The 13,559-nt window shown below is 38.6% G+C and overlaps 1 protein-coding gene across 1 annotated transcript in view; it reads left to right on the plus strand.

Moving 5' to 3' along the window:
• Positions 1-2,127: 2,127 nt before the first annotated feature.
• STARD10 (StAR related lipid transfer domain containing 10) overlaps positions 2,128-13,559 on the plus strand; it is a 686,474-nt gene continuing 675,042 nt past the window's right edge. Inside the window, exon 1 of the mRNA XM_044073027.1 lies at positions 2,128-3,737. Coding sequence (XP_043928962.1) covers positions 3,576-3,737 — 162 coding nt within the window. The 5' untranslated portion in view covers positions 2,128-3,575. The remainder of the gene's footprint in view (positions 3,738-13,559) is intronic.

The raw sequence follows: 13,559 nt of genomic DNA on the forward strand, positions 1-13,559 counted from the left end.
AAATCATTGAGGAAGGAAGCCACTAAATAATGACATACATTTGAGTTTCAGACATCATATCTTTCAGATAATGTATGCTAACACAAATCCTGTTATTATAAAAACTTTCTAGGTTTATAACAGCAATATTTAAAATCTGTCCCTAGTTTTTGGGCCTTTGTTCCACCATTATTTTAGACTTTGTCAACATTTCTGGTGCTAAGAAGTTGAGAGGTATGGTAAAGATCATTGTGGTGTGTCTCTTCTGGCCCATGCAATAGTGGTTTTCCCTTTTTTTTGGAAATGGCCAAGGGCAATTACTACAAGCTTTCTCTCAGCGTGGATCTGCTCCCACAAGAGCAGGGACTTTTGATATAACGCAACACCAATCAACTTCAACCGAATGCCTTGAATACAGGGTCTTTATTCCTTTTAGCCACCTCTTTACTAAGCTTGTACAGCAGGTACAAATAGAGACAAGAAAACCTGCTACTAGAAAGTTGTATACTAGCAAATGAAAAAAGTTTTCTTGTTGGTGCCAACACCGTAATCAGCACCTATTCAAGGGTAGCCATTTTCTGGCTTTACGATATTTGTGTGAGTTACTATCCTATGGCCTTTTTATTTCTCTACCAAAATTAATTTATCAAGCATTTCAATGTCTGCCCATGGATCTGCTTCTTTCAATGCAGTCTCATGTCAAAATGTTTTTGAAAGGAGTTTTGCATAAGGGGCTAACAAGAAAGCCAGTGAACATCCTTGAGATCTTAATTTTGTGTTAGAAAATGTAATACTTTCTCCATTTGAACCATCAAACCTGGATAACTTGAGGATTTTAACATGGAAAATAGTTTTACTGATTATGCTGACTTCTGCAAGAGGAGTATCTGAGTTGCAAGCTCTCATTTTGAGTCAATCCTATCTCATTTTCTACAGGGACATGATTTCTTTGAGAACTAATCCTATTTATAACTAAAGTGGTATCCAAATTTACTTGAAGCCAAACTATCCATCTCCCCATTTTCTTTCCTGAACCCACAAATGAGGGCGAAAGGATACTCCATACCTTGGATGTCCACAGATAACTCAGAAAGTATATTGACAGAACTAAATTTTTCAGATATTTGGATCAACTGTTACTTTCTTGTGAAGGTAAGAAGAAGGGACAACCTGTGTCAAAACAGACTATTTCAAAATGATTGTTTAAGGTTATATTACATTTTGTTAGACTTACTGAAAAAAATACAGGTAGAGTCAAGGTCCACTCTATCAGGGTTGTGGTTCACCTATTGGTTTTTGGAAAGGGTTGGATTCTAGAAGTATTCTAGAAGCAGCAGTTTGGTTCTCTGTACATGCTTTTACAAAGCACCAAAAGCTTGATTCCTTCTCTAGGTTTAGATTAGGCTTTGCAAGGACCATTCTTCAGGGACTCCTGGACTCCTCTCCTTCCACCTTCCAAATGTAGCAAGCTAGGTTAATCTACCCATGTAGTTAAGGTTACAGTAGTAGCTATCACTATGAAGGAGGGTGGCTTAATGGTTAAAGTGTTTGCCTTATAAACACAAGGTGCATGGTTTAAGCCTCACAAGGGATAACTGGCTAGTTTTACAATATGAAGTTTGTAAGTAAACTTACCATACCAATCGCGCTGCTTCCTCATTTTTTTTTTGGGGGGGGGTGTTGCTTATACCAGGGAGTGGTTATATATTTTTGTTCTTCCTAAGCATTGTCCTTTCAGGGCTCAGCCCCTCTCTCTGTGTTGGTAGGAAAGCTGCCAAGGGCTTATCTTTTAGTAAGCTGCTGGACCTGCCTGACAGTTTGGGTGCCGAGCAGGTGCCCTCAAGCTTTGGAAGCTAGCTGTCTGTTATAGACTTGGCAGGATATAACCAATATAGCTAATCCTACTGCAGCGGTGATCATTCGAACATCTGATGTTACGGTAAGTTACGCAACTGTACTCTTCACAGTTTTAAAAGCACTGTTGCAGTATGATCTCGCATAACAGATTTATGTTGTTTTTTTTTCGATGTTAGACCCTAAACAGGACACTCCATGCATTACAACAAAAACAACAATAATAATATGACTGACAAGTGTTTTTATTACTTGTTTGCATACAAACAACTAGTGGTGATAAAACTACAAGCATTAAGACCTCACGTATCTCCAAAGCTGATGTATGGGTGACTTGAGTGAGGCATTCGGACGTCAGTCATCTTTATATGGGCGCATTCTTCAGTGACCACCCCAATGAGCAGTAGGGGGAGCTAATTAGCAAACGATGTAGAAGAAATAGTAGTAGCTCCCCGAGTCTGCTGGTTTGCAAAGCCGCGAAAGAGCTGCAGCATCCTCCCCCACCTCCCACCAATACTACCATGCACACTGCACAAACGTACACAATTTCACCAGCAGCACCACGTTCTGCAGAACTGGAACTGTCATCTTCCGCAAGGCAGGCGAGCTCGAGACTTCACGAGCTCCGCTTAGTACAGCTCATTAGATAGAGAGGCTCTGTTTGCTGGCTGTCTTTTCTTGTATTAACTTAGCCAGTCGTGCGCTCAGCAATACTCTGTTTTAAGACGTTGCCAATAAATTGTAAGATGCAGTCTAAAGCGTTGGTAACCAGCAAAGTGCGCATAGTATTGTAGGACAGGTTGATTGCCAGCGCGCACAGCTCACAGTACAAGTGCTTTTTAGTAATCTTAATGCTATACTCAGCCTGAAAGACAAGGTCGCCACTTGGAGAAACCAGAAAAGCGTTTGGACTTGTGAATCGGTGCGTGAGCTGTGACATACCGCCTAGGATCTCATACCAAGTATCTGGGTCTGGAATCCATGACTCACAAGTAAAATCTTCATCGTTTGTTTACATTGCAGATTGCACCAAAGGGATTATCACTCAAATATCCAGACTAGAGAGGTAGTGAGGACTTGGCGGCTGATCGGTACAAGACCAGGGCTATTTACTGCCATTGCCTACAGGCTATGCCCCAAGGGGGGGAGCCTGAGTACTCGCTAAGGCTAATACCTAGGACACCATTTGATTTAATTAGCTAGAGAAACTGCCCTTGTACAATTGCAGTTCAGCATCTGCACCACTATGATGTCTGTAGTTAACACCGAGGTGTGACCGATCCGTTTGAAGCCGGATCTGGGAGGGAACTGACAGCAAACAACTAGTAAGGGACCAAATCCAGGAAGGGCACTGACTAGTTATCACACGGCACAGATAGTGCTAGATTCCACGCAGAATAAGGTTTCTTCGGGATTACTTTATGCAAAAGGTGCGATTAAAAGAGATCCATTATCCAGAACCATACAGTATACAAAAGGAAAACGAATTTAAGAATTTGTTGGTTTTTGCGTCGTTGTTTGCTTAATACTTACCCTGTTGTCTTTAAGCGTTCACGTCAAATTTAATTATTCTTTGACATTCACTGTTCCAAAATACTCCTGAGCTTTTTTTATTTAAGAAAATTGTTTAATTTTGCTTGCAAGACTATCTCTACGTGTTCTCCAACCACTTTGTGCAAAAATCTCGTTAACAAGATCAGTGCTTTATTTTGTGGTCTGCTGTAAAAACAGAAATTATCGGGATGTCCAGAGACAACGTGTTACATATCCCGGACGACCAGGATTTCAGCACATTTAAAAGAGAGTGCAACTCGGAAGAGGGCTGGGTTATGACATACTGCAAGTCAGGGACCACTGTCTGGGTTCAAATCCTAGAAGAGGAACGCTCTCTGCATAAGATCAAGGTGAGGAAATGTTTTTTTTTTTTTTTTTGAAAGGACAGCGCACTTCTTTACCTTTTTTTATTAAAATATGTAAGTTACACAGTGAATGATTTTATAGCTGACTCTACTAAAAGATTAGACTTGGAGAAATGTTCAAAAAGTTTGTGAAAAGTTAATCATCACTGCAGTGCCTCTTCTCATAACAGAATATTTGAGTGGAATACAATATTAAACTGGATCATTTACTAAAGTTTGTTGAAGATGTGTCAGGTGGAGAATTCCACACAAATTGAAGTCAAAGGATATATGTAACAGGTATACATACGTTTATATATATATATATATATATATATATATATATATGTATACACACACGCACACACACACACACACACACACACACACACACACAATGGCAGGATATTTGGTTTGGCTGGAACAGTTGCTTTTCATATCAGCTGCATATTGGTAGTAAATGTTATCATGCAGGGTGCCTCTATTAAAATGTCATTCTAGAACTGTGATTTTTGGTACTTTGTATCATAGAAACAGCTACATACTATTTAGGTTATGCATTAATGCAATTTCATAGATTGGTGGCCTGTAGCAGTAGCATTCTGTGGTTGCTATTTAAAGTACCCTGCTTTTTATCTCATTGTAAACTCCTTTTCATGCATTAATGAAATTGTCCCACTGGACTTACCAAAACATGTCAATTTTAAAATGAACCCCAAGGTATAGCATGCTGAATATATAGCAAGAGTTAGCATAGTTAGAGGTGCACACAGTAAGCACAACCAGTGATCCTAATGCAGATGATCCCAAAGATGTCATTGTTACATACGTCAACAGCCGGGATAGATAAAAGAGCATACAATGTAATGTTACACATTACTAAAGTACTGAAATAAAATGCATCTAAGGGATAATAGATGGGTGTCCACAGTTAACTACACTGTTAGGCATTTGAGTTATTGCTGGGTTACTAAAGTTACTTAAGAATGGAGCTTGAGAGGTAATTAAAATTACTCAGTGTCGCAAACACACGTAAGTTTTGGCTAGACCAAAGCAGTCACTTACTGTTCTGCATGGACTTAGGGGAAAATGTAAAGATGTCTCTTTTATGTCATGAACTAATTCATATTGCTATGGTCTTATGTTCATAGGTTCGTAGGTTAGACTATAGGCCCTAGGGCCTATACAAGCCTAGCCATTACAATTCCCTTGCTATTTCTTCCCACACTCTTTACTTCCCTGGACCCCTGTCTGTGTTTTTTTATTTATCTGTGAATAGGAATAAGATACATTTTACTTTTCCCAATGGGTTTATAGTAAGATATAAAATTATTTTGTGTTTCCTACACTCCATGTAAAACTCACCAAGACATTAAATAGTTGACCTTCGGATGTTTAGCAAACTATAGCAAAGCAGTACAAACATGTAAGTAAGCTGTTACTATCAGTTTAGAAAGCTGTAAGTCATGACTGGTTACTGAGCTGGACTAGGAGATTACTGGTGGAAGTTTGGTTCCTCAGTTTGGGCAGTCAGGAGTTGGGCAGCTCATTGCCGACTTGTTTCCTCTTTCTATTTGGTAGTTCTTCTGTAGCCTAGTACCCTCAAATATACCTGATTTCTCTTCATATTTTTCCCTCATCACTCACAACATTTTTAATTTTCTGTTAAATCACTGAGGATTACAATCGGTCAATAATGCCATTTGTTTTGTTCTACTTATTGTTCAAATAATGCATGTTGATGGAAATCCTGTTGTCTTATTAACTTTTCAAGTGAAGTTAGAGTAATACTTAATGATCTGGGGTCTTTTCCAGATATCATTTTTGCCTTTGTCCACAAATCATTAGCAAAGAGGTTAAGAAGTATATGACTGTAGGTCCAACAGTTCTGAAGAGAAGTGCCTGAACGGGCACAATAAAAATCCACTTTTTGCATCTTTCATTGACTGTCACAGTCTCTTCAACAAAGCAGTACAGATTATGGATGGCAATTAACAGCTTGCTTGATGGTGTACCATTAAATACAGCTAAATCAGAATGCAGTTCTGTAAAACAGTTCTTTGTTTCTGTACCATTAAGGCCATAGTTATAGTGCAGAAGAGGCTGGGAGGTTTGCAGACTGCACATTTTCCTGTTTCTCTAACCTTTAGCTGTTGAATGATACCACAGTTCCCTGCATAGGGCCATAATTCTGTATTTTAACAAATTTATTGGGATGACTTAAAGGCAGGACTCAAGATATTAGTATCTTTAATAACCTGGACATGGCTAAACTGTGATAAGATAATTTTAAGGTTATTTTCTTGTGGTGTGCCTGTTTAGAGTCAAAGCTGTTATCTGCTGAAGAGAGAAATGAATGAATGAATGAAAAAATGAATGAATGCTGAAGCCTTATGACCTGTCTTTAACTATTATGGCAATAAGTTAAGTACAGAAATGTTTGCGGATCTGTGCTAATGCACTACATGTGATATACACACCTGATAAGTTATGCTTATGTCTTCAAGCTAGTGATAAGTAGTGACACAAGATAAGCGCTCCATATACAGCGACACCACTGAGAGGAAAAGGCTAATTATCTCTATATGGGAAATCAGTGTAGCACAACTTAAGGGAAGATATGCTAATGCTTTTGGTGCAGAGCACAGGGATTTTTGCTCTCCATTTTGGTTTATCACGGTATTGTCTGAGCATTTTGAATGCTGTTACTACTTTTCTCAAACATTCATACAGTTGTGGCAGTCGAGCTGAAGTACTCTTAAAAAAGGTGTGCATGTGCTTCAGTGTGTGTGTGTGTGTGTGTGTGTGTGTGTGTGTGTGTGTGTGTGTGTGTGTGTGTGTGTGTGTGTGTGTGTGTGTGTGTGTGTGTGTGTGTGTGTGTGAATCTGTGCATATTTGTCTTAGTGTATGTGGGTGGTGTGCTTGTGAGTATGGATGGGGCTGGGTGTGTGTGCATGTGTGTATTTGTCTCGTCTTTTCATGTGTAGCTGAAGTCTGAATTTTTGAGATGTGTGTGTGTGTGTGTGTGTCTGTGTCTGTGTCTATATATATATATATATATATATATATACATATATATATACACACACACACACACACACACACACACACACACACATGCACATATACATGCATAAATATATATATATATATATATATATTATATATATTATATATATATATATATATATATATATATATATGAATACACATACGCACACACACACATATATATATATATGTGTGTGTGTGTGTGTGTGTGTGTTTGTGTATATACACATCTATCCATCCACATCTTCATTTTTCCCATTTTTCGCACATGGGGTCAGGGTGTCACATCAACAGTGACCATCATCTAGAGCCAACATTCACACTGCACATATGACTATGTATATATGGGTCTATGTCACGAAACTGACATTTGAAAATGTCGACTCACATTTGTTCGACACGAAAATGTCGAACTCCAACATACTGGAACGACCAAATCACTGATTTCTTTCTGACGGAGAAAACCAATGCCACACAAAAACAAACATATTTAAGTGGGGGGCTTTCCCCCCACATCCCCCACCATGGGGGACTGCACCCCCACCCCCCTAACTAAATATTCTAACTCCGAGACCGCACTACAGTCAGGAAAAGGCCAGGTGTAACAAAATGGCCAACCAATTTCTATCCCTTGGAAAGAAATTGGTGATTTGGCCATTCGGGAAAGTTGGAGTTCGACATTTCCGTGTCAAACAAATGTGAGTCAACATTTTCAGATATCAATTTTGTGATATAGACCCTGTATATACACCTGTGTGTTTGTGTGTGTGTGTGTGTGTGTGTGTATGTGTGTGTGTGTGTTTGTGTATGTGTAACTGCATGTACCTCCCAAGTGAGAAGAGTGCAAATTTAGGTATACTCAAAATGTAAGTGTTATTAGTTGGGACTCTCTACTATGACTTTTGATAGTCCCTGCTATGATTTTGAGAACTTGCAGGTTGAAAGGTATGGGGAAGCTTTGGTTGGGACTTGGCAGTGATGTGCCATAGAAGCGAGTGTAACAAATCTGGAGATATTGTTGGCAGAAATTTGTAGGGAAGAGAGATTTTTCTTGGAGGCTTCTGTCTCCAAGAAAGTATGTAATTAATGTAATTCATATAAATACTAGTACTTGATTAAATTAAAAGACAGACTTTTGTATGCGACTTTTTATAAAGATAATATTTGTATGGTATTATTAGTACCAAATTATAGATATGATAAACGCTAAATGCCGAATGTCAATAACATAAATACTTTGCTGTTAATACCTGTATTTAGTATTGTAGCTGCACAATTCTACTCAGCATCATTGATCAGTGATGAGATTACTTATAACATCATCTCTCTTTTTTATAGGACTAATTTTTTTGCTTTCTTGATAAGCTGAACTCTTCCACTGTAAAAAAAAAAAAAATCATCACTTTTATAGATTCATAGGAGGTTATTAGGCTAGCGGCCCTAGAGCCTTCATAAGCCTAGCCGTGTTAATCCTGGGTTGCCCTAATTGTTCTTAAATGGATGTACTTTACAGATCAGCACCGACTACCCCAGTCCATGAGGGATGTGGGTGCCATCCCCCAGGGGTGAATTTGCGGTCACCCTTCCATTTGTGCAGGTTGCACTTGAAAATGGTTATTGAGGAGCTCTGCTTCACATGAATTGGAAGTTTATTCCAGAGCGTTGGCATTCACTGGGAGACATACCTGTCTTGCCAGCATGTTCTTTTAATGTCACCGGCAAGGTTGAATCCCTAGATCGAGTGACTGTAGTGCTATTTGATTTGTGGATGTGCAGCATTTCCATCAGGTCGGGGTCAGAGACTGCCCTGTAGGCCAGGACAAGTTGCCTCTCAGTAGCCTATATGATACAGAGTGCAGTGACAGGGCTTTCAGTCTATCCATGTAGGTAATGGTTTGGAGGCCCTGTATCTTCTTAGTGAGAAATCTCTGTGGTCTCTCCATTTGCTACAGGTGTCTTGTGAGATACATGCAGAAGGGAGTATTGTACTCTATTAATGGTATGATTAGGATTGAGTAAAATGGGGTTATAACATACTTAGACCTAGAAGCGGTGCCTTTACCTATGAGATGTGCAATGCAGAAGGGTTTCCTTACCACCGTGGAAATCTGGGAGTCAATGTTCAGATCGCTGTTGACCTGTGTTTCCAGATCTCGTACTGCTGGGTTTGAACTTGGAGTGTTGCTGTCATCAGTACTGTAATTAGTGGGGAATTCTGCTTTGCCATATGGGATAATAATGTACTTTTTTGAGTTTAGTTTTAGACTGTGACTTTGGCACCAGTCATTTGCTTGTGTTAGTCCCTCCTGTAATGAGTCTACTTCAAAACGTCAAAGACCAGATACTCAAATCCCAAAACATCGAGACCGTACCTGCAAAAACCCATTTAATCGAACCCTCACAATAAAGAAACCTGAAACATTGAATGGTAAACTTTCCCAGAAGTCCGGTCTTCACTTAAAGGAACACTTCTCCCTGTAAGTAAAACGTGCACAAAATCTGTATCAGTGGTTTTGCAGGGGGTCAAGCCCCTCTACACCTCCTCTAAATTATATATACTAATTCTGAGATTACACTACAGTGAAAAAAGGGTAAATTTCCCAATCCTCACTGTACCACGATCTCCATTTAAAACTGTTGATACAGATATCGTGTAGGTTTTAGTTACAAAACACAAAAAGAAAACTCTATCAAAGCTAGACTTTCCACTGTGTGATATTTTAAACCTCTTGTATCAGAGGCAAGATGGGATATATGCAAATGACCTTTTAAGGATATCAGGTGTTTCAGCTAAATGGCAATTCTGAATGTCCATGACTTTTTCTTTTACTTTTAAGTCTATTTATGGAAATTTCCGGCCAATAAAGCTAGCTTTGCTCGATTTTTCATTTTGTGTTTTTTAACCAATTGGTTTTCCTGTGTGACCTTATTACTCATTGTTTTAGGCTTTAGTTACAAGGAAAAGTGTTCCTTTAAGTGAAGACTGGCCATCTGGTAAAATTTACTGTTTACTGTTCTGGGTTTTTTTTATTCTGAGGGTTTGATTAAATGGGTTTTTGAACGTACAGTCTCGATGTTTTGGGATTCAATTATCTGGGTCTTTGACCTTTTCAGGTAGACCCCCTGTAATATGTTAACATTATTGGGCGACTCAATGATTGTGCCTAGTTTACAATCATCAGTGAACTTAGTAAGCCAAAGTCCATCTACTTTAGTCTGGACTTCTGAGAAACAGATTCCAAATAATAATAAAGAGCCCTCTACAGATCCTTTTGGTACCGTCACTGGTGATGGGTCTGCTGGTAGAGGTGAAGTCACCAACTATGACAGTAAGTGCTCTGTTGGTGAGCCATTTAGCTTTCCATCTGGAGATGCAAGTGTTAACACCTAGCTGGGAGAGTGTTTAAATGATACCCAAGTAAGGGATTGTTTCAAAGGCTTTGGCTAGGTCCAGATAGGTGGTATTGCCTGTCTTACCTTAATCCAGGGCTTTGATGGCTTTCTTGAAGAAGTCTACCAGGTTTAGTAAGCACACTCTACCCTTAACAAAGCCAAACTGGGTTGGGTCTAGAGTTTGATGGTCACTTATGTCCTTGTTGATAAGGTTCTTGATGATCCTTTCCATGGCCTTGCAGATGAGGTTGGTTAGACTTATGGGTCTATAGTTCCCAGGGTCAGTTGATGGCCCCCCTTTATGCAGGGGGATGACTGTTGCTGTTCTCCATTCTGCTGGTACAAAGCCAGTTCTCAGACTGTGGTTAAAGACAATGGCAAGTGGGTCAGCTAGGCCCTGTTTTAGATAGCTTAGTAAGCAACCTGGAATGTTGTCTGGTCCCATTGAGGCCCCATTGTTGTCCATAGAGAGTGCAGATATGACTTGATCTCTAGAGATACTAAGTATAGAAGTTGTGTCAGGTATGCTTTGGGATATGACTGGAGGGGATAGGTGGGTGAAGTTTTCATCTAATCTGTCAGCTAGCAGGTTGGCAGTATTATCCAGTATAGTGTGAGTGGTACCATCTACCACCAATTCAGCACATAGCTGGGCACTCCCTTTTAGATTTCAGATCTAGTTAAAGAATGACTTATGATTGTCCTTGGCTAGGGATGCTATTTTCATATACTTTAGTTGTGCTTGCCATTATAATATTAGTTTTAGTTTTCAGTACTATTTCTACTTCCCTTTTATAAGCTCAGACTCTGCAGGGGTCACATTAGTTGCTCAGTTCAACATGTCTGAGGCTCAATTTCATTTGGAGCCATAGCTAGAATCTGCACAGTTGGTGACTTGGTAACCATACCACTTTTTTCCATCTGGACCTTTTGCCCATCCTTGCCAAAATTTTCTACTCTTCATCATACAATTGGTATGATGCCTGAGCTCACTGTCTGTCTTGCAAAATGCAAGTGATCTTTCACAGAAGTTTGGCCATCTATCTTTCTGTAGGCACAATCTTGGTCATCCATTATGACTAAATTACAGCCTTGGCCATCCATTCATCTTGTAGCGTGTTATCAGACAATCATCTTTTTTAGGGTATGGATGTGGTCATCAATCTCTCATAGGATATGGCACTAGAGAACTATCTGTTTATGTATGGATATTTAATCATCTGGTTATTTGCCAAATCTCATTTGTCTTGTAGTAGGTATTGGAGCTTTCCTTTGGTTTGTGTGACTTCCCCATGCATTGTCTTCCACATCAATCACATACAGCAGAAACTCTGATGATGACAGTTTATTGTAAGTTCTACTTTCCTATCTTGTAGTCACATGGCACTTCATGCTAATCAGTAATAAAATAACTTATGCTTTGTCATTCTTATTCTGAAGTTGCTTCTTGTTGTTTCTACTGCCATCTTGGCTTTGCTAAGGCTGCACAAATAGTTAAACATCAGATTTAGGAGCCACCCTCATAGATCTCTTGAGGCTTTGCTGCTGATATTGCCAGTTACAGGGTATGTGCCTGGCTGTATGCGTATTCACATTGGTAGTGTGTGATCTTAGGAACCTGGTCCATGGCTGTAGCAGCTAGTGCCCAGATCTGCCTCCTTCCTCCCAATCAGGATGGGCAGGCTGACAGTGGTCATCCACTCCCATCCTTATTGGCCAGCTGAGTCACTAGTATAGCTTGTTTCACCTGGGCCCTAGTCTATACTTTAGCGCTCCCTCTATGTTACCAGAGTTAGCAGAATGGTCTGTGTTTTCAATGCCATGTTTTAAATCTGAAAAAGCTCTACCTCCTAGAAACATTACTCTATGTTTGGTTTGTTGATGAATAAATAGCAGTTATTATACTGTGTTTAGGCCTAAAACCATGTTGTTTGCCAGCTAAGAGATTGTATTTTAAAACATATTCAATCATTTTGTCATACATACATTTTCTACTATTTTTGTTAAAGAGCGGGGATTGCCATTTGGATGGTAGTTACTGGCACTAGTTGGAGAAGGATAGTTTGGTAAAGGCAGTATAATTTCACATTTGTAGCTATAGGGAAGGGTTTTTATGGTCAGTGTAAGGGTATATATATGTATGTATGCATGTATGATGGTTAAGGATTCGAATAATACAAAATACTTTGATTTTAGTTACCTAAGGTGAACAGGTAATTTATCTTTTCAACAAAATTCCTTGATTGCTGCTTTGCTAAAGGTTTTGAAGAATTGAAGAAGGGGGTAAAATACAAGTTTATGCAGTGCTATGCACAGGGAAGAGGCTAGGATGTTGCTAAAGAACATGCTGGATTGAGCTGAAGTTATGAATATTATTTTTTTTAGCATTTAATTTGTATACATTTGGTAAGATATTTGGAGTGGCTTTAAGGAAGATTTTATTATTGTCCAGAGTCTTTATTTTTCGCCCAATTGCAATCCAAAAACACAGACTGGATATGAGAAACAACTGTATAAAATTATTACAAACCATACAGAAAGAAGGAAACAAAAAGCTTGCACTTGAAATCCATAAGAAACACATTTAATGTTTAATATTTTTGTCTGATACATCCAAGACACCTTCACAATGAAATGTGACTAAAACACAAGTACTATCATTAGATCATTAGACTGAACATGTGACTCAATATAGACCAATATGTGTTCTAAAACAATTAATGGGTTGTTGAAAAATATATCTGTTAAATCTTTACAAACCATGTGCAATTAAAGTAAGAACACTTTTGGAATTATACAAGTGAAGTTAAAAGATAAGTATTCTCAGAAAAAGATAACAAAAAACTTTGTTTACAGTCTATGAAGAAATTCATATCTTCCCTGTTCTGGCATGTGCACACATGGACATTTTTACATAGATGTTTTCTCACTCCACGTAGACTAGCAATAATGTACAAAAAAGTTGAAATGAAATGCTGGAGATGTGGACACCCTGAACTTGACTGGATACATATGGTTGTAAATTGCAAAATAATTTCCCCATTTTAGTTAGACTTTAAATATCTTTGTAAAGCTCTATGGAATGACAACTGTACAATTTCTGACTCCCTTATCCTTTTCAGTGTTCCTGTTCCTGAAGTCATTCTTAAAATACAAACGTTCTTACTGTGGTCTATCCTCTCTATAGCAAGGAAATTTGTTACTAAAAATTGGAAATCATAATCTATTCCTGTCTTTAAAGTTGAGTTTATTCATCTTGTGAAATACATTTGTAAGAATGAGATTGGTACTATAAAAGTTAGGACTAGCAACACAACCCGTCATTTAATTGCTTGGATAAAATTGTCTAATCTGTTAGAGAAATATTAAATGTTCTCCTATGTA

This window comes from Protopterus annectens, chromosome 5.part1 (genome assembly GCF_019279795.1).
Source record: "Protopterus annectens isolate FY-2018-M chromosome 5.part1, PAN1.0, whole genome shotgun sequence".
In the NCBI taxonomy this organism is placed as follows: Eukaryota; Metazoa; Chordata; order Ceratodontiformes; family Protopteridae; genus Protopterus; species Protopterus annectens.